This window comes from Callospermophilus lateralis, chromosome 11 (assembly GCF_048772815.1).
Source record: "Callospermophilus lateralis isolate mCalLat2 chromosome 11, mCalLat2.hap1, whole genome shotgun sequence".
In the NCBI taxonomy this organism is placed as follows: Eukaryota; Metazoa; Chordata; class Mammalia; order Rodentia; family Sciuridae; genus Callospermophilus; species Callospermophilus lateralis.
Window position 1 is genome coordinate 18,338,001 of NC_135315.1, and position 14,050 is coordinate 18,352,050.

General features: G+C 34.8%; 1 protein-coding gene across 4 annotated transcripts in view; it reads left to right on the forward strand.

The window, feature by feature from the left end:
• Gpatch8 (G-patch domain containing 8) overlaps positions 1–14,050 on the forward strand; it is a 90,914-nt gene that overhangs the window by 23,380 nt on the left and 53,484 nt on the right. The window contains exons 1-4 of one of the 4 annotated variants that reach the window (XM_077110477.1): positions 1,950–1,999; positions 3,037–3,071; positions 9,751–9,767; positions 12,133–12,205. Coding sequence is in view for 1 of the 4 variants with exons in the window: in XM_076869386.2 (XP_076725501.2) it covers positions 1,925–1,999; positions 12,133–12,205 (148 nt within the window). In the remaining 3 variants the exon portion in view is untranslated. Of the gene's footprint in view, positions 1–1,924; positions 2,000–3,036; positions 3,072–9,750; positions 9,768–12,132; positions 12,206–14,050 lie in introns of those variants that run through there. The other 3 variants (XM_077110478.1, XM_076869386.2, XM_076869389.2) reach the window with 3 other exon arrangements.

A 14,050-nucleotide genomic window follows, 5' to 3' on the forward strand; every position in this document is an offset into this window, starting at 1 on the left:
ATGTTTTCTTCGGGGTGGGGGGAACTGTGTATTGAACCCAGATGTGTTTTATCCCTGAGTCACATCCCCAACTATTTTTATTTTGAGACAGAGTCTCACTAAGTTGCTTAGGGCCTTACTATGTTGTTCAGACTGACCTTGAACTTGAAATCCTCCTGTTTCACCCTCTGGAGGTTTGTATAACTGCACCCAGCTAGAATCTTTTGCCATTTTAGGTTTTATATTTAGGTCTACAAAGCATTTTTTTTTTTTTTTTTTTTTTGTACCAGGAATTGAACCCAGTGGTGCTTAACCAGTGAGCCACATCCCCAGCCCTTTATTATGTTTTATTTAGAGACGAGTCTTGCTGAATTGCTTTAGGACTTTGAGGCTGACTTTAAACTTGCAATCCTCTTGCCTCAGCCTCCCTGACTGCTGGGATTATAGGTATGCCGCAGTCCCCAGTTTTTTTTTTTTTTTTGTTGTTGTTGTTGTTTTTCTTTTTAATGGCAGGCCTGGGTATTGATTCCAGGGCCTTACACATGCTAGGCAAACATACTATCACTGAACTACATTCCCAGCCCACATTAGTTTTTTAAATTATGGTTTGTCACCATTTGACCCAGTTATCCCACTAGTTGGTATATACCCAAAGAACTTAAAATCAGTATACTGTCGTGATGCAGTCACATCAATGTTTATAGCATCTCAATGCACAATATCTAAGCTATGGAACTAACCTAGGTACAACTTCAACAGATGAATGGATAAAGAAAATGTGGTGTGTGTGTGTGTGTGTATACACACACACACATATTGTGCGAGGCAAGCACTCTACCTCTGAGCCACAACCCCAACCAGCTAAATTGTTTTTTTTCCCCGCATGTAGATACCTAGTTCTAGCACTATCTATTGAAAATGCTATTATTTGTTCATTAATTTGTCTTTGTACTTTGTTGAAGATCAATTAATTATAAATGTGTGTCTTTTTCTAGATTCAAATTATATTATTTATCCTGATTAGTAGCTCATAGATCCGGAATAATTTGGAAATCTAACTAGCTGTCTTTAGAAACTTAAGTATCTGTTATTTGTTGATTATAGTTTGTTACCTGTGGTATTTTCTAAAACAACTTTAAGCTTGTAAGATTTTGCTAATGATTCATCATCTGTTTGAAAAAATGAGTAATTTTGTGTGGCAGGGCAAGGATGATCTTGGCTTTTCCTAGAAGATGTTCATTTCCTTTTCTTCCTATTTTTGTTTTCTTTTTTTTTTTTGGTACTGAGAATTGAGCCCAGGATTCCTCGACCACCAAGCTATAGCCCCATCCCTGTTTTGGGGATGGGGAATTCTGGGTATTGAACCCAGGGCCTGTTGGTGTGCTAGGCAAGCATTCTACCATTGAGCCCCCAGTCTCCCCAACCCTTTTTAAAAATTTCATTTTGCGTTAGTTACCTGATGTAATAAGTTGCTTTTCTTTTCTTTTCTGTGCTAAGGATCAAACTCAGGACCTTGTACCTGCTAGACCAAGCACTCTGTCACTGAGCTATACTCCAGCTCCTAGGTGTTGATAGATTTTTTTCTTTTTCTTTTTGAAAGTCTAAATTTGTGTTGAATGTGATCAAGTGCTCCTGTAAACCCAGCTACTCGGGAGGCTGAGGCAGGAGGATCTGAAGTATTTGAGGCCAGCCTCAGCAATTTAGCAAGACCCTTTCTCAAAATAAAAAGTAAAAAGGGCCAGGGATGTGGCTCAATGGTAGAATGTCCCTGGAATCCCCAGTGCTGGGGGGGAAAAAAAAAGTCTGAATTTGTGATTTTTTTTTTTGTTGTTGACTGAGATTGAAAAGCTTAAAGCTTAAAATAACCCCTCATTTGATTAGCTTATTAACAATTTTGATATTTATTGCTTTTGTAAAATAACTGTAGTCTTGTTTTTTTTTTCAGGGTAATCACTTTGATCAATATGAAGAAGGACATTTGGAAATTGAACAAGCATCACTTGACAAGCCTATAGAATCGGTAAGATGATCAGTGCTAAATTTTGGATCTTAGCCAGTTAGTTAGGTAGTGTTCGTGTGACACTTGATGTGAGTGAAGTTAAGCTTATTAATAACTGATAGTATAGTTAGTTAGAGATATTTTCTTGCATGCCCTGCAGTAATCAAATAAGAGTTTGGGATGTGATTTGATATTTTTAATACATTGGGAAATTAGTCCAAAACATGGAAAAACAATTGGAATTTCAATGGAAAAATATTATTTTGGCCCATATTGATATTCTGATAAAGATAGAAAGTTCAAGCTTAGTGTTTTTATAAATTAAATAAAGGAGTAAAATGTATTTTGATCCTTTAATACCTTTCTTGGGTGCCCAGTCATATGTGAAGTGATTAGAAATGGTTAAGAAATAATATATTTTTTTTTATCAGACTTTAGTGAAACATGATAAACATGGTCTCTGTAGCTTTAACTATGTCTCTCTTTTTTGTTGTTGTTGTTGGTCAAAAGTTAATTATATTTTTCCACACTGCTTAGTTTGGGGCATTAATGATACCAACTCATAGAACAAGGAGATTTATTTTCCCTTTCTCTTAATTTAAAAAGAAATCTTGATTTTTTAACATTATTTTTATTTTGAAAAACCTATATTTTAAAATAACACAGTCTGTTGTTACAATGTCTAAATGTCATTATTGTCAGCATTTAATATTTGTGCTTAAGTGTACATAATTAATAAGGGCTTCATTGAGTCATTGGAAAAACCTGATTGGGGAAAAATCATCAAAGAGGGAATCTTAATCTTTATAGTAGTCAAGACAAACCCCTTCTCTCCCTTTAAGAAACACTAGCTTCTTTTCCCTTAAGAAAAAAGTCAATTTAGTGAGTACAGAGTACAAATACTTTTAATTTTAGCTTTTTTGAAATTGTAACATAGTAAAGGATCAACATATATTTATGTTCCTAATTAGGTTGGTGTTGTGTGTGTTTGTGTGTGTGTGTTTAGATGTTTACAGAAATTTACACAACTTGGGGTGTTCGACATTTTTCTTCCACAGCAGTTGGCCCATATTAGCTAAGCAGCCATGATCTGGTTTGTATTGCACGGTCTGCCTTTTTTTAATTTCTTCTCTAGGGTTTCTTTCTCCCCCACCTCCCCTTCTTATTTCTGTCCTTCTGGTCCAGTGAACACTGCGTATAGTATCTTCTGTCTTAATGTGCTGGCATGATGCTAGACTTAGGCATGGCAGTAATTGATGACGCATGTGATAATGCTGCAGAGGGAGAAGTCACATCTGATGTGCTGAAAGTCCAGTCTTGAGTTTTGACATAAGGATAAATTGCCAAGCCCACTTTGCTAAGTTAAAACTCACTTTATGCCTTGCTCAGTATCATTTTGGGACTTATCATGAGGCAGAATTTTATAATGAAATCAGTAGCCATGATCAGTATCTTGTACTTGAGAAATAATTTTTTCAATTTAATAAACATGTTTTTTGGGGGTCAAAGTTCAAAAACAAACTATCAGCAGAAAAGCCCAGTACCATAGTCTATAAGGTGTATAGTTGGTTAATATTCTTATATAAACTATAATTCTAAGTATTCTGACTTGGCAGTAGCAGGAAATTTATATTTAAATACTAGACTGAATTTGCAGCCTAGTATTTATTATTATTATACTCAACAAAGTATGAAAAAGCATTAAGTGATACATTTTATAATAAAAGCTTTCTTTTGGGGCCACAAAACTTATTTCTGTGGCACATAAAGCTAATGCTACTTTGCCTCACAATGTCCAGGATTTTTTTCTAGCACACATCATAGGGAGAGCACCGTCAGAAGAGAGTCTAAGGGGCTGGAGTTGTAGATCAGCAGTAGAGCCCTTGCCTCATATGTGTGAGGCACTGTTTTCGATTCCCAGCACCACATATAAGTAAGCAAATAAAATCAAGGTCCAACAACAACTAAAAAAGAAAAAAAAAGGAGAAGACGACTGTTTGAGTAATCATTGTTGAGAAATCTCAATGAGGAGAACTAATATATATATATATAGAGAGAGAGAGAGAGAGAGATAGTCATTTATTAAATACTATTATCTTCTCCATTTAAAGTAGCAAGTAGTATAGTACTGAGACTGTATATTTATTTTTTTTTTTTTAGTAAATAAACACGTTCAAAGGTGTATATTATACTAATAAGTATGCTTCTAATGAAAATTTATTCCTGGAAACACATATATGCATTATTTGTGATGTGATAGGTTAAGTAGTAGTTACAGCTTCATGGCCTATATTGGATTAGGTAGAAATGGAATTCACAAGATAAGGAGGGATCTTATATCTGCTACCTAATCATTTGGGTATAAAACTTAAATTTTAAAAGAAACTCCCATGATTGGCATCAAAGTAGTAGGTAGTTTTCCCCCACTTTTCTCCCCCAAGAAAAAAATCCCCTATTACCTAAGGAATTCCCACATAATAATAAGTATATATTGCGTTATATGGCTGGCTGGCTATATTGAGCTATTTTTGTTCTTAGGGGGAAATGTCGTTGCTTCTAACACAGAAAGAGACTCTGCTGAATTAAAATCTTTCTCTGCAGCAATATCTATTGAGAGGTGCTGACTGTTTTGCTACAGCATGCAACTCAAAAGTGGCTGGAAATATGCAGCTTTGGGAGTCTACAGATCATTGCAGGAGCTAAAGGTCTAGTCATTTTTTTTTTTTAACAAAGGTAATCTGCAGCAGCTGGTAACCGTGGAAGTCTCTGCACAGGTTTGTGCCAAGAATATGCCCGTTGAAGGGTTATTGTGAGTATAGGATTAAGGTCTTTTTGTTTTGTAATAGGGTAAATTTGATGCAAACTAGCAAGATGGGAAATGAGATTTGAAGATGTAATAATGCATTATATTTTTAGTGAACTTCTGAAGTTAGATTTCTTAGTGAGATGATACAAGTATTTCAGTTAAAAACACATGAAAATTTAACTTTCGTTAAGTATTTAATATTTACTGTAAAGTTCTATTTTCCTTTCTTTATTTCAACCAACCAAATATCCTTTGATGAAATTTCTGGTCAAGGGTGAAACACTTTTCTGAGAAAATTATGAAAGAATTGCTAGACAACTTGATTATTTGAATTAAAGTAAAAGTGCAAAGTATTAACTTTTATCCTTATTATAAAATCTCTTTTGAACTTGAATTTTAAAAAGCCATTATTGCTTTATGACTTTTAGATCCCAGCCATTGTAATTATGACCTCCATGTACTTACAATATTTAGAAAACAAAATTTTATCTAAAGTCATAGATCAAGTTAGGATTCCATCATACTTTGAAGAATTGGTTGGTATGATTTAGGATGTCTGGTCCTTATGACTATAGTTTGAAGATGTGAGAAATCAGATGGGGGAATGATGTTAAATTATATAGGTGGCAAGATACCTACATTATAGACTTAAAATATGCAGTCATTGTTGCAGTTGGAAGTGCAACTACCAATAAGCATTAATTGGTTTTTGCTCTATCTGACTGATTAAAATCCTGGCTTAATAGTTGTCAGGTTGATTGAGTAGATTTTAAAAATTAGTGTCACTTCAAATTCTAGTTGCTGATGTTTAGTTTGCTTGTCTAGGGATTTAGAAGTATATGTATAGTTGGATTTTTGTCATGTTGCATTATCTGTTTAGATCTGTGGACTCCACTAGTTCCAAACTGTAACTGCTGATTTGACATTTAGCAGTGACCATATGTGGACTGCACTATAAATGTGCTTCTTGGAGCTGAATGGTGTAGCATTACTATATGGCTTTTCTCTCTAGTCTTCATTGTGTCATCTGTAGTGAGCTATAGATTTTTTGTTTTGTTTTGTTTTGGGAATTTTTACAACCTGTTGTTTGCATGGGTTCACCTAGTAGCATTTGGTTCTTGCTTACACAGTCTTTGATACACAATCAGCAAAGCTTACAATCCACTCAAGAGACTTGCTATTTTTGTCACTATTGAAAATAAATATGCTAAAGTGTGTAAATTGAATGTGGCTGTCAACTAAAAGAAAATTTATTGTGAAATTTATCTAGTCACTTACATGCCTGTAGCATAACTTTCTCCTGAAATATAATACTGTGTTTCCTTGTATAAAAATTTGGAGTCAGCCCCATATAATATAGTAAAATTTTATCTTTGATTTGGCAGGCACCTATCATACATGTTGGTGGTACTTTTGCAAAAATAGTCCTTATTACTGTGGTGGTATAAAACTACATGGAGCAGAGAGAACTTCCTGGGAAATTTTTCTGCTTGATAATTAATAAATTAAAATGTTGAGAAATACAAATAGTTAATGAATATTCCCCTTTCTACCCCCTTTACTGGGGATCAAACCCATGGCCTCAGGCATGCTAGGCAAGTGCTACCACTGAGCTTCCCCCTCCACCCATCTTGCTTTTTAAATTTTATTTTGAGACTGAGTCTTGCTAAGTGTTACCCAGGCTGACTTCTAATTTGCCATCCTCCTTTCATAAGCCTCCAAAGTAGCTGGAATTATAGGTATGCACTGTCATACCTGGCAAGTGTTTTTTTTTTTTTTTTTTTTTTAATTGCTGATGTTGTTTTCAGCATATTCATAGTTTTTTTAAAAAAATATTTATTCTTTAGTTTTAGGTGGACACAACATCTTTATTTTATTTTTATGTGGTGCTGAGAATCGAATCCAGTGCCTCACACATGCTAGGTGAGCGCGCTACCACTTGAGCCACATTCCCAGCCTATTCATAGGTTTTTATGATACACATTTGTTGCTTTCAAAGATCTTCCCATATAAAAGTTGTACCTCTCTTCTCACATAATAGAGAAGAACAAAGGTTGGAAATATGGAAATTTTACAGCTTTTTCCCCCTGGTACTGTGAATGAAACCAAGGGGTGTTTACTACTGAGCTATATCTTCAACCCTTTTTATCTTTTTATATATTTTTTGGCAGCGGCAATGGGAGAAGGGTAATCAGGGATTGAACTCAGGGGCATTAAACCACTGAGCCACATTCCCAGCCCTAATTTGTAGTTTATTTAGAAACAGAGTCTCTCACTGAGTTGCTCGCACCTCGCCATTGCTAAGGCTGACTTTGAACTCGATTCTCCTGCCTCAGCCTCCTGAGCCGCTGGCATTACAGGCATGCGCCACTGTGCCAACCTTTTTTATTTTTAATTTTGAGACAGGGTCTTGCTCAGTTGCTTAGTGCCTTATTAGATTGCTGAGGTTGGCCTGGAACTTGTAATCCTCCTGCCTCAGTCTCTCAAGTCACTGGGACTACAGTCATGTGGCCATCACACCCAGCTTCAAAGTATAGCATTTTAATCGTACATTTAAATTGAGGGGGAAAAAATAAGCCAACTGAAGTAATTTTGGTGAAAAAAACATTGGCTTTTCAGTTCAGCTTTATTTTTTAACCACAATTAGAAGAACTTTATTTCCAACCAAAAAGCATGCCACATAGCCACCATTTTGAATCTTGAGAACAGAATGTAACAAATAGGTGGTGTGTGGGAACTCTCTGTAAATCATGTGGAAAACCAACTTTTTGCTTATTACCCTTGGGCAAAATACTGTTGACATATTAATTATCTTAAAATTTGGATTTCCTTGCAACTTTGTTAATAAATTAAAACAAATAAAAACTATTTTTGTTTTTGAGACCCCATCTTGTCGTGTTGACTAGATTGGTCTTGAATTCTTGGGCTGAAGTGATCCTCCTACCTCAGCCTCTCTAGTAGCTGGTGCTATAGCATGTACCGTCATTCTTGGCTGGTTTTTAGTCACTATTATAGTGACTGAAATAGTAAAGAGTTCATTTAAAAATTTTTTTCCTTATAGTTATTATTTTAGAGGTAAATTCAGTATATATTGCCCTTATTCTATCTAGATTACCTGTTGAAGCTATAAGTTATTTATGTCAATTTACTGTTATAAATAGCATCCAGGAATAATTAGCAAAATCATATCCCTAAATAGGAAGAATATATTACTTTTTTTAATATTTATTTTTCAGTTTTCGGTGGACACAACATCTTTATTTTATTTTTATGAGGTGATGAGGATTGAATCCAGTGCCCCGCGCGTGCCATGCGAGTGTGTTACCACTTGAGCCACATCCCCAGCCCAAGAATATATTACTTTCTGTAGGTTGGTGATTGACTCCCTTTTTTAAAATTTATTTTTGTGGGATACCAGAAATTGAACCCTGGGAACTTAACCACTGAGCCACATCCCCAGCCCTTTACATTTTTTATTTTGAGACAGGATCTTGATAAGTTGCTGAGGCTGGCTTTGAACTTCCAGTCCTCCTGCCTCAGCCTCCCAAGCCACTGAGATTACACTTGTATCACCAGGCCTGGCAGAGTCCCTTGTTTTTTTTTTTTTTTTTTTTAATATTATTTTTAGTAATGAATACAACATCTTTATTTTTATGTGGTGCTGAGGATCAACCCAGTGCCTCACACGTGCGAGGCAGGTGCTCCGCCACTGAGCTACAACCCCAGCCCAAGTCTCTTGTGTTTTTTTTTTTTTTTTTTAAATATTTTAAAATATTTTTTAGTTGTCTTTGGACACAATGCCTTTATTTTATTTATTTATTTCTATGTGGTACTGAGGATGAACCCAAGGCCTCACACATGTTAGGTGAGCGCTCCACCACTGAGCCACAACCCCAAGCCCCAAGTCCCTTGTTTTTTGACAATGAAAGTTTTGATCATTTCAGAGGTAGACAAGTCTGCTTTATTGTACCTCATAAGTTTTTCTGCTGTGTGCTCCTTGTACTACCTATATTTTTATCGCATTTGGTTTTTGTTTTTGTTTTTTGGTACCTGGGAGTGAACCTAGGGGTGCTTAACCACTGAGCCACATCCCCAGTCCTTTTTATTTTCTATTTTGAGACAGCTTCTCTCTTAAGAGTTGCTTGGGGCCTTGCTAAGTTGCTGAGGCTGGCTTTGAACTTGCGATCCTCCTGCCTCAGCCTCCACAGCTGCTGGAATTATAGGCATGGGCCACCACACTTAGCTCCCATTAGATTTTGACAAGTGTTTATAAAACTTTTTTTTGTTTTTTTAAAGAAAGGAACTATACTGAATAGTAGCTTTTTCTGAAGAGTTCCAGAACTGCTTTTTCCCCCTCCAAAAGCAGGTAGTTTAAAATGATAAGAAAGGTCTAGGTTTGCTGTATTAATTTACTCTAGGAGATTGGTGAGAAGAGGTGGTTCTGGGAGATGTCTCTCTTTCTGTTGCCTTTATTTTAATCAGAAGGACTAAGAACTTAAGATGGCAGATTAAATATTTTAATATAGCCCTGAACATTTCATTTCCTATTCATACTTGGGAAAATAGATTTAATTTTTTTTTAAGTTTTAACCTAAGTTTTAGAAAAGAAATGTCATTATCATTTTGTATCAGTAGGTTTTTTTTTTTTTTTTGAGAAAATGACAGCCATCCTCTTGAGTGGTTTTGTAAAAGTGGTGCTAATGTGTATAACTTTAATTTTTTTCTTTTTTCTCCCTTTCCCTTTAACATTTGCTTTTCCTTTCACTGTTGTCAGTCACAACATGCTGCTCTTGAATCTCTCAGCTGGTCTTGACTCGTGAATTTACTTATGCTTTCACTCTTCTTTAATAAATACATTACTTGCAAGCAGTGAATTGAAAACAAGACAAAAAAAAAAAAAAAAAAACGACCATTAGTGATCGGACAGTTTCTTACTTTGTGTTACATTTAACTGTTCTTTTGACAGCCCAGTTTTAAAGCCAGGTTCGTATGGAAATGCTTTCACTCCACTTGCACTGCTTTTGGAAATAGCATACTGCTTCATCTGTCTGTTATTTTAGTGCATTCATAATATAACACAGTCAGCATAATGTCTCATCTCCACTTAGCCAAATTTTTTTTTCTTTAAAAAAAACAAAACAACAACAAAACAACAAATGGGAGGGCAACAATTTTTGTCAGCATTAATGCCCAAGCCTTAGTGCCAAATATAGTTATAGCGTTTATCTAGTAATAGATTAAATAATAATTTAACCAATTACAGAACTGTAGTCATTCTACTATCCTTATATTCTTTCTAGAGTTTTCAGTTATAAAAATTATGATATGAAATAAAGATTTTATATGCAGGTAAGTTTGCTTCCATGTTAAAACCATAAGGGCCTCTTTACCTTTCCATTTTCTGCTAGTATTACTTATTATTGAGATTTTTATTATTTTTTAATTTTAATTTTTTTATGGTGCTGGGAATTGACCTTGTGCATGCTAGGCAAACATTTTACCACTGAGCTACATTCTCAGTGCTTATTTTTTTTTTTTTAATAATAAAGTTAGTAAATACTTAGACACACTTAGTACTGGGATAGAAGATGCATTTCCAGGTAATACAGGGTAGAACAGAAGCTGTAACAGGGTTGATTATTTAATGTGAAAGTCATCTCTTGGGATTACACATACCATATAGTGTTTTCTAATTCTTTAAATTCTTAGTAAAAATAATTTCTAGTGCCCTTTTGTGAACCACACTTGTTTTATATGTATGTATAATGTTTTTCTTCCCCCTGTGACTCCAAAAAGCATTTTATCATTTGCATTTGGAACTGGGAAAGAAGCAGTCTAGGGGCTGGGGATTTGGCTCAAGCGGTAGCGCGCTCGCCTGGCATGCGTGCGGCCCGGGTTCGATCCTCAGCATCACATACAAACAAAGATGTTGTGTCTACCGAAAACTAAAAAAAAAATATTAAAAATTCTAAAAAAAAAAAAAAAAAAAAAAAAAGAAGCAGTCTAATGTGAAATGTTTAGTTTTAGTGAGAGATTTGTGATTTTTTTTAGAATTGTAAATAGATTTTACATAACATGTGGTTATTTCCAAATGGCAATACTAGATTAATATTATAAATTAAATGCATGTTGAACATTTTGTGTATACATATAGGTGTACATACACACATACATACATAGATACATATATACATACATGCAGTATAGTGATTGAGCCCAAGGACTTATGCATGCTAGGCCAAGTATTATACCACCAGCTATATCACTAGCCTTGGGTTTATAATTTTTAAGTGTTTTGTTGTTGTTGTTGTTGTTGTTTTTGAATGAGCAGCATCATTTTTTTTTTTTTTTCTGGTACAGTTAGTGGTTGTTTAGTTTTATCTGAGTACTTTATAATAACTGTAAAAAGCAGAGAATTGGATAGAAGGCTGTAGAAGTTTCTGATACCTTGATCCTTTAGGCAAAAGCTGACACTTAATTGTTGTTTCTGGAATCTTTTTATGCAGTTTACGTTGAAATACCTTTTCTGATTTCTCCTAGGAAGATGAGACATTATGTATGTTGGTTTTTTTCCCCCTACATGCACTAATGGTTCTTTACTGTTAACTTATTGCTAGGCCTGTTTCATTCTAACATCTTAGCATTTTTGTTAGACTACATGTTGAAATGCATCACTCAGTCTGTGCTTGAGCTCATTTTATTTTTGTTTAATCAATTTAATTTCTTGTTTTACTAACCTCACTGTTTTTTCAGTTTAATATTGGCTGCATGCTAGTTAAATATTTATATTTTATATTATATATATTTAAAACACCAATCAAGTCTAGCCTGGATTTGCTGATTGTTTTTTTTCATTTCTACTGGTGGGGTACTCTTACACTTACAGCTTACTTTGTTTCTTGAAAGCCTGACACATAAACAAAATAACTAAACACAATGTAGATTTTTTTTTTTTTTTTAAAGAAAAATCTTAAAGTTGTGCTGTCTAGGTGGTGGATATGATTGTATAAGTACCTTGATTTTATGCTTTTTAATGTTAGTTTTAAGACTTCATAAATGTATTCTTCCCCCTTTCCCCTTCCCCTTTTTAAGTGTTATGTACAAAAGTTGCCCAGCACACTATCCAAAAGGACCCTTACCCAATATGTTCTTCCCATTTAAAATACTAGCCAGCATTTCTTTTACATTAATGTCCCTTTTATTGGGCACATTTACCCTGTTATCAGCACCTTTTTTGCATGCATATATGTAGAATTACCTCTTGCTCATCACCTGTTTAAATGTCACTAGGAAGGGAAGAATATATTATTGGAATATTTTTGGTTTGTCTCTCTGTTCTGTCTGTCAGGATAATATTGGACACCGCTTACTCCAGAAACATGGGTGGAAGCTGGGCCAGGGATTGGGAAAATCTCTTCAGGGTAAGTTTTTTAAATTTACCAAAACAAAGAAAGAAAACAATGTTTCTGATGCAAATCTTGTATCTGAATATATTTGTTGTCTTCTTAAAAAAAGTGTTTGGGGTTTTCTTCCCACTTTTCCCCCACTAGAATAGTCCATTTTTCCTATGATTGTATTATAAGTTTCTGTATATCCTCCACATGTGCTAGTAATTTGCAGAAGCAAGCTGATGTGTCATTAAAACTTTCAGGTCAAACATTGTGTGCGGCTCAACTTGTTCAAAAACAACAATAAAAATTTTTAAATGGAGGTGGTAGGTTGGTGAAGTAAAAATTATACATAGTATCAGAGTTACACCTGGCTTCAGTATTATAAATAGAATTCAACACAGGGTTTTAACTTTTGTCCTTCCCAAGTCTGTCTGAAGCTTGTGATTACTCTGGCTCTTGATTAGCTCTGTGACTAGAATCCATGTAGTGGTGAAGATAAAAAATTAACCTACATGAACTAGAATGAAAATTGTAGGGCTTTCTAAGCAGAGAGGTCACTTCTCAGGTTCAGATCAGGCCTGAAAAATGTTTGGATTAAGGTTCCTATTGCATTTAGTTTTCTTTTTAACTATACTAGTTATTTGAAAACAAAATACTAATATTTCTGCTTTTGAGTTGTTAATTGGAAAAAACATCCACCTGCATTTACTTTTTAGTTCTCTCAGATTCATTAGCTATTGTTTGATACACATGTAATATGGATTCTACCTCCGAAATGAGGGGAATCATTATACTTCTGCATCTGATTATGGAGAGGCTCATTATAGAAAGGATGTTTGGAGTTAGGTATGCTAATGTTGATTTAACTCCTTTGAATTTTGAAAACAGATTTTCACCATTTGAATACAGGAGTGTTATCAGTTAAGCATGTTAAGAGAAGCAAGAGGACAGGGAATGAAATAGGATGTTTCAAACATTAAAACCTTTGCTTTTAAGATTCTACTTCTGTAAATTCTATTCAGTGGTGATCCTTAGGCTCAACAAATATATTTTTATTGAATATTTATTACCAAGTATTAATCTTTTCTTGTGGTGAGAGAGGTTTGATTACCATAACTTGCTTTCCAAGTGGCAGACAATACAAAGAATACTCTGACTGTGAATTTGTATGGCATAGACCACAGATTTTATCAGAGTCCAGAAGAGAGATGGAATAATCAGGAGTGAAATAGAGATGGATTTTTGATAGACTTTGTCCCAGTTATATAGTAGTTGTGTTAGGTTCATTTGAGTGGAGGTGATTGCTTAGAAGAGGGTCAGAAGACTAGATGTGATCTTTTCTTCCAGTTTGAGACATCTCTTCCTAATTGAGGATGCCCAGGAGCTTGTTGATTGCTGCTATCTTTGTTTAGGCACACAAGATGGGGACATCTCATAGAAGTGAGCAGATCTGTTTGAATCCCAGAATTTTTAACGTTGAGAATCAAACACTTTTACCCAAATTGAACAACAAAATTTTTATAGCTGTCCTATAAATAAGACTCTGGTACATAATAGATTAGAGTACCACTAGAGCCTGGTGGTGGAGTGTGTGTGTGTGTGTGTGTGTGTATTTATTAATTTGTATGTGTATCTTTAAGAAAGGATAGGTAGCTGGGTGTAATAGGCAATGCCTCTAATCTTTAATCCCAGCAACTGAAAGAACACTGAGGCAGAAGGATCACAAGTTCCAGGCCAGTCTCCGCAACTTTCTGAGACCCTGTTTCAAAAAAAAAAAAGAAAGGAAGGAAGGAAGAAAGAAAAAGACTGGAGATGTAGCTCCGTGGTAAAGTGCTCCTGGGTTCAAAATAAACAGACCAAAAAAAAAAAAAAAAA